This window comes from Danio rerio, chromosome 19, assembly GCF_049306965.1.
Source record: "Danio rerio strain Tuebingen ecotype United States chromosome 19, GRCz12tu, whole genome shotgun sequence".
NCBI lineage: Eukaryota > Metazoa > Chordata > Actinopteri > Cypriniformes > Danionidae > Danio > Danio rerio.
The window spans coordinates 47939589-47955907 of record NC_133194.1 but is presented as its reverse complement, the minus strand read 5'-3'; the positions used below and the strand labels follow the sequence as shown (position 1 = coordinate 47955907).

The following is a 16319-nucleotide window of genomic DNA, read 5'->3' as shown; positions in this document are numbered from 1 at the left end:
TGGTACTTTTAGGACTTTTATTATGATCATAATACAGCAGGTTGTCTTTCAGGTTTAGTGCAGTTGGTATAGTAACAGCCTCTTTGCAGGTTCACAAAAAAAGCATGTGCTGAAATGTGCTGCACAAACTGTTAAGGTTTGGATGATCAGAGCACTTGTTCAAAATAAACATCGGTTGTGAGCCAGAAACAACACAATGTTTGGCCAGCTTCTTTGGCTTCTTCTGCTGTTCTGTAATAATGCTATCAGTTTTACTTCTTTTGCTGGACATTGTGTTGTTGTCATATGTTATGCATTGGTGTGTTCAGAAATAGAAATCCAATTATTTCGGATCGAGTCGTTTTTAACAGATGGTCTTTTTGGACTATTTGGAAACTTGCATATGTTTATGTAGTGCATCAAGCTATTTTAATTTAACAGGGAATTCTTTTAAAATCAAAGACATGTTTAAAGATACAAACGTCACCTGTAAAATGAAGGTTCTGAGGAGGGAAAGCAAATATTGTAGGCTCTGGTTTGATCCAGAGATTTAAAAGTCTCAAATGTGCCCTTGATTCGCTTCTTCACTTAGAGCGATTTATTGTTTTTTAAGTGTTTTGAATTAAAAACTTCAGCCAAATAGCATGCAAGTAATCATAAAGTGCTTCTAATATTGGCAAAGCTGAAATACAACTTTAATTTACAGTCCAAACTTGCTGAGACTGGCAAACAACACGCATTAATGCTGTTTATGAACTGTAATTGAATGGAATTGAAAGAGACCACATACAAGACCTCAGAACACCTCTGAAAATTTGACTAAACCTTTCTATCCATCCATCCATCCAACTGTCCATCTTTCCATCCATTCGTCCATCCATCCATGTATCTAACTGTCCACGCATCCATTCAGCTAACTGTTCATCTATCCTATTGCCCATTCATCCATCTAACTATCCATCAATCCAGATGCCCATTTGTCCGTCCATCCATCTAACTGTCAATCCATCCATCCATCCATCCATACAACTTGTCCATTAGCCCATTCATCCATCCATCATGCATCCATTGATCAATCCATTCATCTTTCTATCCATCCATCCATATATCCATCCATCCATCCATCCATCCATCCATCCATCCATCCATTTGTTTGTCCATCCATCCAACCATTCATCTAACTGACCATCTATCCATCCATCTGTCCATCCCTTCATTCGTCCATCCATCCTTCCATCTGTTCATCCAACATCCATCTAAACGTCCATCCATCTGTCCATCCAACCATCCATCTATCCATCCAACTGTCAATCCCTTCGTTTGTGCATCCATCTATCCATCCATCTATCCGTCCATCCAGCCATCCATCTGTCCATCCATTCCTTTGTCCATCCATCCAACCATTCATCTAACTGTTCATCTATCCATCCATCTGTCCATCCCTTCATTCGTCCATCCATCCTTCCATCTGTCCATCCAACATCCATCTAAATGTCCATCCATCTGTCCATCCAACCATCCATCTAACTGTCCATCTATGCATCTATCTGTCAATCCCTTCGTTTGTCCATCCATCTATCCATCCATCCATCCATCCATCTATCCGTCCATCCAGCCATTCATCCGTCCATCCCTTCGTTTGTCCATCCATCCATCCATCTATCTGTCCATCCAACCATCCATCTGTCCATTCCTTCGTTTGTCCATCCACCTATCTATCCATCTATCAATCCATCCATCAATCCATCCATCCATCCATCTGTCCATCCAACCATCCATCTAACTGTCCATCCGTCCATGCATCCATCCATTCAATCATTCCTCCATCCATCCATCCATCTATCTAATTGTTCATCCATCCATCTGTCCATCCATCCATCTAACTTTCCATCCATCTGTCCATCCATCCATCCATCCATCCATCCATCCATCCATCCATCCATCCATCCATCCATCCATCCATCCATCCATTTAACTGTCCATCCATTCATCAATCCATTAATACATCCATCTAACTGTCCATCCATCCATTTAATCTTCCATCCCTCTATGTGCCCTTGATCTGCGTCTTCACCGAGAGCTATTACTGTATGTTAAGTGATCTGAATTAAACTTCAGCTAAATGGCATGCAAGTAATCATAAAGTGCATCTAATATGGTCAAAGCTGAAATATGGCTCTCATTTACAGTCCAAACTCACCGAGACTGGCAAACAACACACATTAATGCTGTTTATGAACTGTAATTGAATGGCTGCAGAGTCCATCAACACCAGTCCCCAAATGTCCAGCCAATCTGGTATTTAAGGGGTCTTAACTGGATTTTAATTCGGTGTGTGTGAAGGAGGGAGGCAGAGGAAGGTTAGTCTCTTGTACTCAAAGCAGATGAGAAATGTGGATTTGATGAGCTGCAGTCATGATTCATTCTCTGGTGGATTCTGCACCATCTCTCGCTCTCTCTCCTGATCCTGTCACTGAGAGACTGCCATGAGTAAAGGTTATATGCTTATGCCTATGACTATATGATTTATTGCCCTTTCCTTTGTTCAGAGGGGTGTGGATCTGCAGGACTAATGAGGACGGAGTTCCACTGTCTAATTAGTGCTTGAGAACATATAGTGGCTACAAAAATTGGATGAATGACTTTGTTGAGTATTTCCTTAACTCTACATTCCAGCTATTCATTATGCTCAAGTTCTGTTTCGTTTAAGAGACCATTTGAGCGACCTTAGAACACCTTTGAAAATCTGACCAAAAAATCTTTCCAGGCGATGCAGTGGCGCAGTAGGTAGTGCTGTCAACTCACAGCAAGAAGGTCTGTCCATCCATCCAATTTTACATCCAACTGTGCATCCATTCAACTGTCCGTCCATCCATCCATCCATCCATCCATCCATCCATCCATCCATCCATCCATCCATCCATCTATCAATTTATATACCTATCTTTTGTTCTATTGTCTTAATATATATGTCTGTCTGTATATGTTCTGTATTTCAGCACCTTGGACAGTTCCAGATTTTTAAAATGCAAATAATCAATCCATCCATCCATCCATCCATTCATCTATCTACCTACCTACCTACACCTGCCTACCTACCTACCTACCTACCTATCAATCTATCTACCCAACACATGCATTCATCTGTTCGTCTATTGTCAAATCGAATATCCATCCATCCGTCCGTCCGTCCGTCCGTCCGTCCGTCCGTCCGTCCGTCCGTCCGTCCGTCCGTCCGTCCGTCCGTCCGTCTGTCTATCTATCTATCTATCTATCTATCTATCTATCTATCTATCTATCTATCTATCTATCTATCTATCTATCTATCTATCTACCCAATGTATACATTCATCTATTAATCTGAATATCCATCCATCCATTGATCTATCTATCCATCTGTCCATCCATCCAACTCTCTTTCAAGCTGTCCATCCATCCAGCTGTCCATCCATGCATCCATTCATCCATCCATCCACATATCCATCCATCCATCCACATATCCATTCATCCATCCATCCATCCATCCATCCATCTATAGTTCATCCATCCATCCTTCCATCCATCCATCCATCCCTCCATCCATCTATCCCTCCATCCAACCATCAATCCATTCATCCATCCATCCATTCATCCATCGTTGTACCACCTGTTTGTTTATCTGCTCCATCTTTCAGCACCTTGGACAGTTCCAGATTTTTTAATGCAAATTATGTTTGGAATTTTATGATATATTGGTCTTTTTATATAGAACAATAACAAAAAAATTACACAAATAAGTAATAGTTAAAGTAAAACACTAAAAGTATATCATTCTATCTATCTATCTATCTATCTATCTATCTATCTATCTATCTATCTATCTATCTATCTATCTATCTATCTATCTATCTATCTATCTATCTATCTATCTATCTATCTATCTATCTATCTATCTGTCTGTCTATCTATCTTTGTGTGTGTGTGTGTGTGTGTGTGTGTGTGTGTGTGTGTGTGTGTGTGTGTGTGTGTGTGTGTGTGTGTGTGTGTGTGTGTGCGCGCGCAGAGGGGGTTGGGGAGTGAGAGAAAGAGGGAACGCGGGGTCCATTCACACTTCCGAGGATGCTATTTGACTGGATGTTTAGCCTGTAGATGGCAGGAGTGTCCTTCTGCAGTGCAAATCAGCCAGTCTTAGATCTCACATCCACTGCCAAACTTCTTACAAAGATGCCTTTCGTAGAAAATAATTATAACACTAATGCCAGACTGCTGGAGTAAACCAAGATTAGTTTGGCCTTGAGATTCTCCAAAAAAAAAAAAAATTGCTTTTTTAGACACAGCCTCAAAAACTCTGTAATAATGCATTATTAATACCTCAGCAGCAGCATGTTGAGCTGAATTGAACAGTTTTTACAGTGCAGATGTTGAATCATGTTATGTCAACATTAAAAGCAGCGTTGCATGATAATATGAGGGCCACCGCATTGCTTTGATGTGCATTTAGGAGAATAACTTAACACCAGTTTAGCATCTAAAATCCACAATAAGCCTTGCAAATGAAGCATTATGCACTGCTTCCGAATTAATATTTATTTTTTAGCACTCTAAAAAAAGGAGCAAGCCTAAACTGGTTTGCTGATCTTAACTGGTTTAACGTAGCCTACTATCTCAGCCTGACCATGTTGGTTTAACACAATTAAAAACCATCCATCTCCTGCACATTCGCAAATTATTGTTCAATCCATTACAAATGCATGTAGAAATGTTGTGTATGCGCAATTATGAAGCATGAGATCACACAGTGAGAAGCAGTGAATAGGAGTCGGTGTGCGAGATCACAGCTAGCGCACAGAGTTTGGCCCCTTTTGGCGAGATGGTTGAGTCCTCGTCAAGGTTGCTGTGGGATCCCAGCATCACCGTTCACTTCGAGCCACACCGCGATCCGCTCCGCTTCTGGCTGAGGGAGAGAACAGCTACCTTCATGTGAACATGCACATAGATGACACAGAGGGGCACAGCGTCAGATCAACGGGATTCCTGGCCGTTTTCAAGAGAGGATGTATTAGATGTGGTCCGGTGGACTCCCAAGCAAAGAAAATGGGGATTAAAACTGGAGTTACATTTTGGAATCTGATATTTTTTATGATGGTCACATGCGTGCGAGGTAAGTTATTCGGAGGGTTTTTTTTTCCTCGCTTTTTGTGCGTCTATATGTGTGGATGGAGACGAGCTTGGAGTGGATGTAGGGAGAGGAGAGCCAACCGTGCAGCAGAATGCTTGAGAATAGAAGCGCATTTACTCAATGCAGGCATTGAGCGAGGACTCAATAAATATTCTTGCAGTATGCTCGAGCGGATACGTGAGTTGCTTGTGGTCGTTAAATGATGGATCGCAAAGTAATAATATAAGGGCGTAGAGAGATTTCATCCGAGCTGTTTTAACAGCACTCGGGTGATTTCTAATAGCCACTATAGGGAAATGCTAATTACTGTACATCCTATACAGGGGATCTGAAATGAACGCGTGTTAATGTGAGCGCTTATTTTTGGGGAACGCAGCTCGATGGATTGGGGATGTAAAAAAAAAAATCCCGATTCCTTTTGGTGTGGTATCCGTACACACAACAAGATGCAGCATTAACTCATGCGATAGTCAATAAAGTCTGGATAGTGTAGGATATGCACCTTACACTTGCCAGTGAAGCATGATCTCCCTCAGCATCTCGCGATGGAATTGACGCGTCTGGACGCCTATTGATCAGCCTTGATTTGGGATTAACTGTTGCACGCGCGTCCATACAGGCACCATGATCCCAAACATCCCGTGGATTTATCCGGTGCGAGCTGTAAGCTCCGTGATGTGAAATGCATTGCGCGTTTTTGAAGAGAACTTTGTGCTGAGTGATCTATCTTATAGATTTGGTTTAAAAAAAAAAAAAAAAAAACAGTATAGTTTGATTGAATTGAGTGGGGTGGAGGCAAACCCCTGGGCAGCACTTCTGCCTGATGTATCTTGGTCATTACCACCTGCCTAGCATTTTAATTTGCATCAGGGCTGATTCGTCTGATGCTAAACGGTTTATAGGAGCATCACCTACACCCCAAATTCAAATATAAGCATTTTCGGTCCTCGTTTTAGAAGTATCAACAGACACGCTATTAGTTTGGTTCATTTTGTGTGTTCTTGATTGGGCGCTTCAGCCTATCAAGTGTGTCGTCACGCGGAGTGAATGCTAAATAGGGCTTGATGTGTTTCCTAGTTGGAGAGATATGTACAAACAGCAGCACCGGTGTCTGTAAAGTGTGCGAGATGCAGTCTTGTTGGCTGATAACCCGTCGCGTGGTGGCAGTGTGACGAGATCCCGAGGATAATTATTGCGATCTAGACCTCACATCACTGCCTTACTGAAAGAGAGAGAGAGAGAGAGAGAGAGAGAGAGAGAGAGAGAGTTTCAGTGACTCATTCTGACGTACTATTTTATGTACTTCAATAAATAAATACAATCTTGACATTACACCTTAAATCATAAATACGACATACATGATTGCAGAAATAAACCCTCAAACCAGCCTAAGATTGTTGGCTGGTCTATGGTGCTTTTCGGGGGTGTCACTGGACTTTCTTTGAAACCAGAAAACTAATTTACTAATCCTTTCAGACTGGAAAAAAAAAAATATTTTGCTTTCTGAAGCATTTTCCCTCTAGCAGATATATGCTTCGTGGTTTAAGATCAGCAGGCCTTGGGATAAAACTTAATTATGAACATTATTTCTACTGGTGCTGAATGAAAAACTCACTGTCCTGGAGGCTGGTTGCTCCACGGGAGCCCAGGTGGTTGGGTTTTATATAAACATGTTTCATTTCGACTGCCTGATATGGGGTATTCTATATATAGGGATGCAACTGGGATGTGAGGAAAGAAAAAATGTTGATTTTTTTTGAAGTGGAACAGATCTGTATTTGGTTATTAATACATTTATGTTGTTGAGATAATGTCTGAATTATGGAACATTGAGAAGCTTTGAGTTTAGTCAGTCTATAAATTGCAAACTCTGTTTACAGTTCACATCGCAACCAGTTTTTATTCATTATAAGCAAGTCATTTTTGCAACATATGGGTTGTTAAAAAACAATTTTTTAACCCTGTAATACTGTATATGGAAATGTACAAACATTTTGCCCTTCATGCAGTTTGTTTGAACAAACTTAGACTTATGAAAATAAAATCAACCACAATTTTATGATGGTAAAAGTGCACATTGATGACCATTTCTGTAACCACAGTTTTAACTACCATGGTTAAACTACTGTATGGTTAGGATTACCAAAACATGGATGATTTTGATTACCTTGTTGTTGTTGTTTTTCCATTGGTTTCATTTGTGGTAAAATCATGGTTGGTTTTTGTAAAGATAGATTGATGCATGGATGGATGGATGAATAGATGGATGGGTGGAGGGATATACAGATGGACAGACAGATCAATGGATAAATGGATTTATAGATAGACAGACAGACAGAGAGATAGATAGATAGATAGATAGATAGATAGATAGATAGATAGATAGATAGATAGATAGATAGATAGATAGATGGATGGATGGATGGATGGATGGATGGATGGATGGATGGATGGATGGATGGACGGATAGATGTTCAGATTAACAGACAACCAGAGGATGGATAGATGGATTTATGGATATATTGGTAGATGGATGGATGAAAGGATGGATATTCAGATAGATAGATAGATAGATAGATAGATAGATAGATAGATAGATAGATAGATAGATAGATAGATAGATAGATGATAGATAAACGGATGGACGGACGGAAGGACGGGTTGGTGGGTGGGTGAGTGAATGGATGGATGGATGGACAGATGGATGGATATGCAGATGGACAGACAGATTAATGGATAGATGAAATCATGAATATATTGTTGGATAGATGGATGGATGGATATTCAGATAGATAGATAGATAGATAGATAGATAGATAGATGATAGATAGATAGATAGATAGATAGATAGATAGATAGATAGATAGATAGATAGATAGATAGATAGATAGATAGATAGATAGATAGATAGATAGATAAACGGATGGACGGATGGACGGACGGACGGACGGACGGACGGGTTGGTGGGTGGGTGAGTGAATGGATGGATGGACAGATGGATGGATATGCAGATGGACAGACAGATTAATGGATAGATGAAATCATGAATATATTGTTGGATAGATGGATGGATGGATGGATATTCAGATAGATAGATAGATAGATAGATAGATAGATAGATAGATAGATAGATAGATAGATAGATAGATAGATAGATAGATAGATAGATAGATAGATAGATAGATAGATAGATAGATAGATTCATTTATTAACATCAGATAAGTCTACTACATAATTTCAAAGTCTTGTTTATTAAGCATTTCTAATCGCATAAAGCAGCAGGGTTGTTTATTTATTGAGGATGCTTAATAAATCAAAATGAGGCGAAAATCTAATACATTAATCAAAGGCTGCTTGTTTTTATTCAAACCCAATTTGCCTGGGTTTATTGACAGCTTCTTCAAATCTCACTCATTATGAATTATCCATCACAAACTGACCAGCAGCGAGAAGCCGGGGAGTGTCTGGTCATGTGTTGCGTCCTGAGGGGACGGATTAATATCTGAAGGAGGCATCATGCTCAGGATCAGTGCCCTGTCTTACGAGTGTAAAATCCAGCATGTTACAGTTTGCCGCCGCGTAACACTGCCTCTTCTCTGGCTTTCCTGAAAGAGGCTTTTAATCTGCATGAGCAAAGCATGGCTGCTGAAGAGCCAGGTGCAGAGCGGGGTCATTAAAGCCCACAGATGTCTGCAGTCAAATAGATTTTAGCAGCTCTTCTTCTGCAAAAAAAAAAGCATGTTTAAGGTTGTTTGTGGATGATTCCTTGCGTGTGTGAAGTACATCGTGTTTCTCCAGTGCTTTCCATCCATTGATGAATTGCAAGGTTGGAATTGCGTCTCATGGGAAATTGAGGAGCCTCGATAAAATGGATTCAATTACATGGCTTCTGTTTATAGGTAGACATGCGAAATGGACGTATGAACAGCTCTTGTGAAGGGAACACATAAGATCCGTCTCTTTTGCTGCAGACCATGCTGTTTCTGCTTGGATATGCATCACCTTTTCTCCCGCCCTGAGCAGAATCGATCGGTAGCTCTAGTGATCCTCTCGCAGTAACAAAGCTTTGCATGAACGCTCAGTGGATCACCTGTAGTTTTCCCTGGACAGCTCCTGATAATCCACGTTGCATTACTCGTGCGCAAATACTCACACCTACTTTGGTCTCTTGACGTGTACTTGACCACATCTGAAGTGTTAAGCAGCTTGTAGTACAAAGACACTGACAGATGGACTGTTCTGAAGGGATGATGTTTTAAATTAGTGGACGAGAGAGTTACTGGAGTATATTTGACATGTTGGCTTTCCTGAGGGTCTTTTTTGTGGTTATTTTAAAACAAGGATAAGCAATGTGCATTAATTAACTTTTGTGCATTAATGAACTAGTTCCTACGAATTGGTTCGAATTAGCCACTAAATAGACTAAACGTAAAATACTTACGTTTCCTTGTGAGATCAGGTTGGCAAAAACCCCTAAGCAAGTTAGCATTTTAGCAGTTCTAGTTCCCTAAGTCAATAGCTGCGTCCCAAATTGCATACTTATGCACTATTCTACGCCATTTTGTAGTATAAATAGTGTAAGTAGTGCGTTCACATTGAAAACTCTAAAAATGCTAAGTGCAATTTAATTACCCGGACGATGCACTCATTCAGCCGCTAAAATAAAGTTTGTTTGTTTGTTTGTTTGTTTGTTTGTATACTTTATTGTCCCTCAAGGGGAAATTTTCTGTAGACTCACCCAGCACTTCAGCAGGTTCTGACACAATTGACACTGGAATAAAAGAGTTCTTAAATCTGTTCCGTTTCCTGCGGAAAGTTCTGTATCTTCTTCCAGAAGGTAAAATTTATTTGTTATTATATATTTTTTTATTTATTAATTTTTTTGCTATGGTATAAAATACACTAGAACCTAAAAAATAGGTTAAAATCAGTTTTAGAACAGCTGAAGCACATACTAGAGTCCATGTCGCCAGCAGAGCAGCGCCATCAGAATGATGGACCATCACGCACTCAATGACCGCAGGTTTGCTCATGTAGTGGAAGGGGCAGGAGCTATCGGGCGCACATGTTGGATAACTTTATGTATTTTGGATTGTGAAGGCAAAATTCTCCTACGAGAGTGATTATAGCGCCACGCGATGGTGAATGAGATTATACTTACAGCAGGTATTATTTGATAATTTGGTAGTTTATTTCACTGATTTGGCAACCGACAAATGTCATCAGGGAAACGGTTTGAATTTCCGCTTAGTAAAAAGACATTAGTGTTCCATTTGGGACGACACTACATACATGTACTATACTGTTGAGTGTGTTAGTGCATAAGTACATAGAGTGCATAGTGTATAGTGTGTCATTTGGGACGCAGCTCTAGTTTTTTTTTTTTAATGGCATTTCTATTAATTTGCTTAAATAAGGTTCGTAATTACCACAAACTCATGATTCAAACTATTCAAATTATTCGTTTTATTCTACGACATAAAACACTTAATTAACATTACACTCTTGAATTTTTAAATCAGTTATGCTTTCTTAAAGGGACACCAAAACACATGTTTTGAGCTGTTGACAGTCATGTATGTGCCCCACGCTGCTATAAACACTATTAGGACACTTAAAAGTGAAAATGGGTTGCTTTTGCGTTATTTCAAGCAAATTCGTACTTCCGGTTTGAAACTTATTTTTTGAAGCTGCGTCACGACCATGAGATCTTAGCGTGTATTCCAGTGCGTAGACTGGACGTCTGTACCTGGGAGTACCTTGTGATGTTTCTGAGTGTGTTGCATTCATTCATGAGTAAGACTTGGTTCAGACCAATAAGCACGCTCTATTGTGTATGCGCTGCAGCTTCATTAATATGCATGATAGCTTCGAAGACTGTTTTACCTGTTACAGTGTTCAGACAGCAGAGTGATGCCACGTTGTGTTGCCAAGCGGGAGAACAAGAATTGTTTGGAGATACGGGTTATCAGTGTTGCTGTTATAATTTGCTCCAGTGAAGGTTTTGTTTTCATTTTACCTCTATGAGAGCGCAGCTGGACTCACGTGTGGATAATAGTGCCCAAATACGTGTCTAAGGAACATTTTTTACCCGAGAGCTTTTCTCATCTGGAAATAGTGAAATCCGGATTTGCTGTTTGTCTTCTTTTAATAAAGACGGTAAAGGTCCATATTAATACCTCAAGGGTACATATTAGTACCTAAAAAGTACAAAAGTGTTCCTGTGACAATTTTTAGGTACTAATGTATACTTTTAAGGTACCAATATGGACCCTGTAAATACAAATGTGCACCTTTTAAAAAAGTACCACCCCAGTGACAGCTCGCGTACCTTTATTTCTGACAGTGTGGCATAGTGCGGTTCGGTCACAAAAATGGCAGCCGCACCACTGTGTGACGTCACATGAAACCTCTGGATATTAAATTGTGTTAGACTAATCTCAGGACTTTATCAGTCTTTCTCAGGTAAAATGTTTGTTGCATCTACTTTTATTTCCCACCTTGTCATTTGTGTGGACTGTGTTAATTTAGCACTTTTTAATGTTTACAAGCACATATACCCAACCCTAATAATTATGTGTACAGGGAAATAACCTGAAATCCCTGGCACTCGCTTGCAAGGCAGTAAAACAGCATTTCACGCTGCTCCATTAGGACTGACAGATTTAGATTCAAGTTGGTCACAGAACTCCCTATAGTGAATAATGCATGGCATTGTCAGTCAGCGTTAATGTTGCTATCTGTGCCAAGCCAACCTATAGGCATTATTTACCATATGTTGCATTTTGAACACTTTAAAGGGCAATAATAAGTTTGGACATACTGTCATAGCTGTCAACATTTTTATTGGGATTGTCCCGCTATCATCCCATTCCATATTTTCCCAAATTTCTCCCATATTTTCCAAATAGTCCTCTCTGCAGCCTGTAGTTCAGATGCCACTATGTCATGCACAATGAGGTGTGTATGTGCAATGTGACGTACTGCATGTGTTAAAAACTGAGCATGTGCACAAGATACGCAAATAACCCAGTTGCATTGTTTTTTTTTATTTCCCGTTGTGGCCGACCTGTGTTTAGGTACGTGTGTTTCATGCTGCTCTATTAAGACTGACAGATTCAGATTTAAGTCGGTCACAGAATTCCCTATAGTGAATTATGCATGTCATTGTCAGTCAGCGTTAATGTTGCTATCTGTGCAAAGCCAACCTATAGGCATTATTTACCATATGTTGCATTTTGAACAGTTTAAAGAGCAAGAATAAGTTTGGACATACTGTCATGGCTGTCAACATTTGGTTCCACTTTATATTAAGTGGCCTTAACTAATATGTACTTACACAAGAATTAATAGTTTGTTACAATATACTTATTGTGTAAATACATGTATTTACTGTGCATGCTTGATAAAATACATGTATGTAATTACATCTGTAATTAACTTTTGTAATTACATTTGTAAATACACTGTTAACCCTTACACCTTAACCCACCCTTAAACCTACCCAAACCTGTCCATAACCTAACCTCTATCCCAACTCAAAAGAGTTATAAACACAGTAAGCACATTGTATTTATTTTTTGATGTAAGTGCATAGTAGTTAAGGACAGTTAATATAAAGTGGGATCCAACATTTTTCTTGGGATTGTCCCGCTATCATACCATTCACATATTTTCCCAAATTTCTCCCATATTTTCCAAATAGTCCTCTCTGCAGCCTGTAGTTCAGATGCCACTATGTCATGCACATTGAGGTGTGTATGTGCAATGTGACGTACTGCATGTGTTAAAAACCGAGCATGTGCACAAGATACGCAAATAACCCAGTTGCATTGTTTTTTGTTTTTTTTTATTTCCCGTTGTGGCCGACGTGTGTTTAGGTACGTGTGTTTCACGCTGCTCTATTAGGACTGACAGATTCAGATTTAAGTTGGTCACAGAACTCCCTATAGTGTATAATGCATGGCATTGTCAGTCAGCGTTAATGTTGCTATCTGTGCCAAGCCAACCTATAGGCATTATTTACCATATGTTGCATTTTGAACAGTTTAAAGAGCAATAATAAGTTTGGACATACTGTCATAGCTGTCAACATTTGGTTCCACTTTATATTAAGTGGCCTTAAGTAATATGTACTTACACAGGAATTAATAGTTTGTTACAATGTACTTATTGTGTAAATACATGTATTTACTGTGCACATGTTTGATTAAATACATGTATGTAATTACATCTGTAATTAACTTTTGTAATTACATTTGTAAATACACTGTTAACCCTTACACCTTAACCCACCCTTAAACCTACTTAAACCTGTCCATAACCCAACCTCTATCCCAACTCAAAAGAGTTATAAACACAGTAAGTACATTGTATTTATTTTTTGATGTAAGTGCATAGTAGTTAAGGACAGTTAATATAAAGTGGGATCCAACATTTTTCTTGGGATTGTCCCGCTATCATACCATTCACATATTTTCCCAAATTTCTCCCATATTTTCCAAATAGTCCTCTCTGCAGCCTGTAGTTCAGATGCCACTGTGTCATGCACATTGAGGTGTGTATGTGCAATGTGACGTACTGCATGTGTTAAAAACCGAGGATGTGCACAAGATGCAAATAACACAGTTGCATTGATTTTTTTGATTATTTTCCCGTTGTGGCCGATGTGTGTTCAGGGACGGCACGTGCATATGTGAGCTAGTCGGCTACCTTGAGCAACAGAATAGTGAGCGAACCCCCTGGTCTTCACTTTCATCAGCAAACCTGTCACTTTCTTTTTTAATTTCGGGTTGAGGATGGCGTTATTGCCATTTGCCTAGAGCTCCAGTTCAACTGTGTGTGTGTTTAATATGCAAAGAAATTTGGATAAGACCAGGGAAAGTGATTAATTTTAATTATTTAATGCGTTAAAAAAAAAAAAACGCAAATAACATTTGTAAAGTGTCTGCTTCACGTTGCTGTGTCAGAATCCTTGCTTGTAAAATACAGCCACTAAAGACTTTTTTGTGTGTGTAATCTAACATAGAAATCATTTTTGTTGGTTATTGGCATTGATTGTTTTGAAATTTAAATGGCAATTAAATGCCTGTGTTTTAATTTATGTAATAAATACAACGTTTCACACTCTATAACATCAGAAAGGTCCGACGCTTCCTATCTGAACATGCAGCTCAACTCCTTGTTCAAGCTCTTGTTCTCTCCAACTGTTGCAACTCTCTACTAGCTGGGCTTCCAGCTAACTCTATCAAGCCTCTTCAGCTGCTTCAGAACGCAGCAGCACAAGTGGTCTTTAATAAACCTAAAAGAGCACATGTCACTCCGCTACTCATCCGTTTGCACTGGCTGCCAGTTGCTGCTCGCATCAAATTCAAAGCTCTGATGTTTGCTTACAAAGCCACTTCTGGCTTTGCTCCTTCTTATCTGCTCTCACTTCTGCAGATCTTTGTGCCCTCAAGAAACTTGCGTTCAGTGAATGAACGTCGACTCGTGGTTCCATCCCAAAGAGGGAAGAAATCACTTTCCCGAACTCTCGTATTCAATCTGCCCAGTTGGTGGAATGAACTCCCGAACTGCATCAGAACAGCAGAGTCACTCGCTGTCTTCAAGAAACGACTAAAAACTCAACTATTTAGTCTTCACTTTCCTTCCTAATCTGCAATTGCCTCTCTGGCTCCACCACTAACTGTATTACAAAAATAATAATAATAATAAGTAAATAAATTACAAAATAATTACTAATGTTTTGCTTCTTACACTTTACATACCTGAAACTTGCCTACAGCACTTATTAATTGTTGCTCTTATAGTTGTGTAAATTGCTTCCTAGTCCTCATTTGTAAGTCGCTTTGGATAAAAGCATCTGCTAAATGACTAAATGTAAATGTTTCGTGATTAATCATGGTTAATTGCAAAAAAAAAGTGTGATTAATTACATTATTTTTTTAATCATTTGACAGCCCTAATATGTTTACATTCCAATGTTGACATGCTGCAACAATTTATTTGTTTATTCATTTAAGCCACCAACAAAATCATCCCAGTCACTAGAGGCCAGCAGGGGGCACTAACAACTTCATCACAGTATGATCTATATGGTTTACCACCTACCCTAGCTAACAATTGAGCGTCGGGGAGGAGAATAAAAAAAGGCTCTGTCCACAAACTAGATGATGTTTGGAGTGCCGTCACACAATGGTGGGCTTCATGAGTGATGGCTGTGCCGCGACCTCATTACTTTTAAAGGGCTTTCAGTGTGTGAAGTACTTCACAAGTACACACCGCGCAGTGATTTATACAATGATTTTATTTTGACCCAGAAGAACTGATTTTCTTTAACAGAGGCTATTAAATGCAGTCTCTCTCTTAGTGAGGACCGAATCAATTTCGGTAAGCTGATCCAGTCCAAAAAAAAAAAAAGGCTAAATAAATAAATGAAGCGCTGTTGCGGCAGATGCAGGCATATTGAAGCATTTTTTGTGACCTCAGAGGAGTGAAAGGCTTCCAGGCTGACAGCTGTGTTGCAAACATGGTCTGATTGGAGCCCTGTGTCTGTCAGAAAGGCTCAGGTGCAGAGGCGTGGAGCTGTCTGTTTTTCAGCTCATTCTCAGCACTACCTGTTGTGACAGAGTTGCTCAGTCCATACACACCTATAAACATTCACAAACACATTTACAAACTGCTCCTGCAGCCGCAGTGTCAAAAGAGAGAGAGAAAGAGAGAGAAAAGCTGTGTTTGTTTTCATCATGCTGGAGTACATCTGTACTGCTGCAGTATTCAGAAGCTGCTGTGAGACTGAAGGAGCGCTGTTTTCAATGCTGGAGAGTATCTTTTTTTTTTTTTACCCTGCATTATTTTTCAATGGTGAAGTGTGTTAGTTTTTATGATTGTTTTAGAACTTCCAATTCAGTTGCCTATGGGAGAAATTACACATTAATTTATTTATTTGTTTATGTATGTATTTATTGATTTAAATTAAATTAAATTAAATTAAATTAAATTAAATTAAATTAAATTAAATTAAATTAAATTAAATTATTTTATTTTATTTTATTTTATTTTACACGCTGTAAAAATATGCATAAATTAGCAGTTTTCCATATTTTGTGATTAGTGTTAATTTTTATCTTGTTTATTTTTTAAAAGTATGATGTTTAATTTCATTTGTAATTTTTTGGTTTGT

The 16319-nt window shown here is 39.1% G+C and overlaps 1 protein-coding gene and 1 long non-coding RNA gene across 4 annotated transcripts in view; both read left to right on the top strand.

Moving 5' to 3' along the window:
- The first annotated feature begins 4877 nt into the window (after nt 1-4877).
- Nucleotides 4878-16319, top strand: part of csmd3b (CUB and Sushi multiple domains 3b) — a 990558-nt gene continuing 979116 nt past the window's right edge. For all 3 annotated transcript variants that reach the window (XM_068215335.2, XM_017352314.4, XM_021468186.3), the window contains exon 1: nt 4878-5119. In XM_068215335.2, coding sequence (XP_068071436.1) covers nt 4945-5119 — 175 coding nt within the window. In that variant the 5' untranslated portion in view covers nt 4878-4944. The remainder of the gene's footprint in view (nt 5120-16319) is intronic.
- LOC141379186 (uncharacterized) lies at nt 11967-15850 on the top strand. Its single transcript, XR_012395265.1, has 3 exons — nt 11967-13017; nt 13816-14584; nt 14644-15850. It is a non-coding gene; the product is annotated as an uncharacterized lncRNA (long non-coding RNA).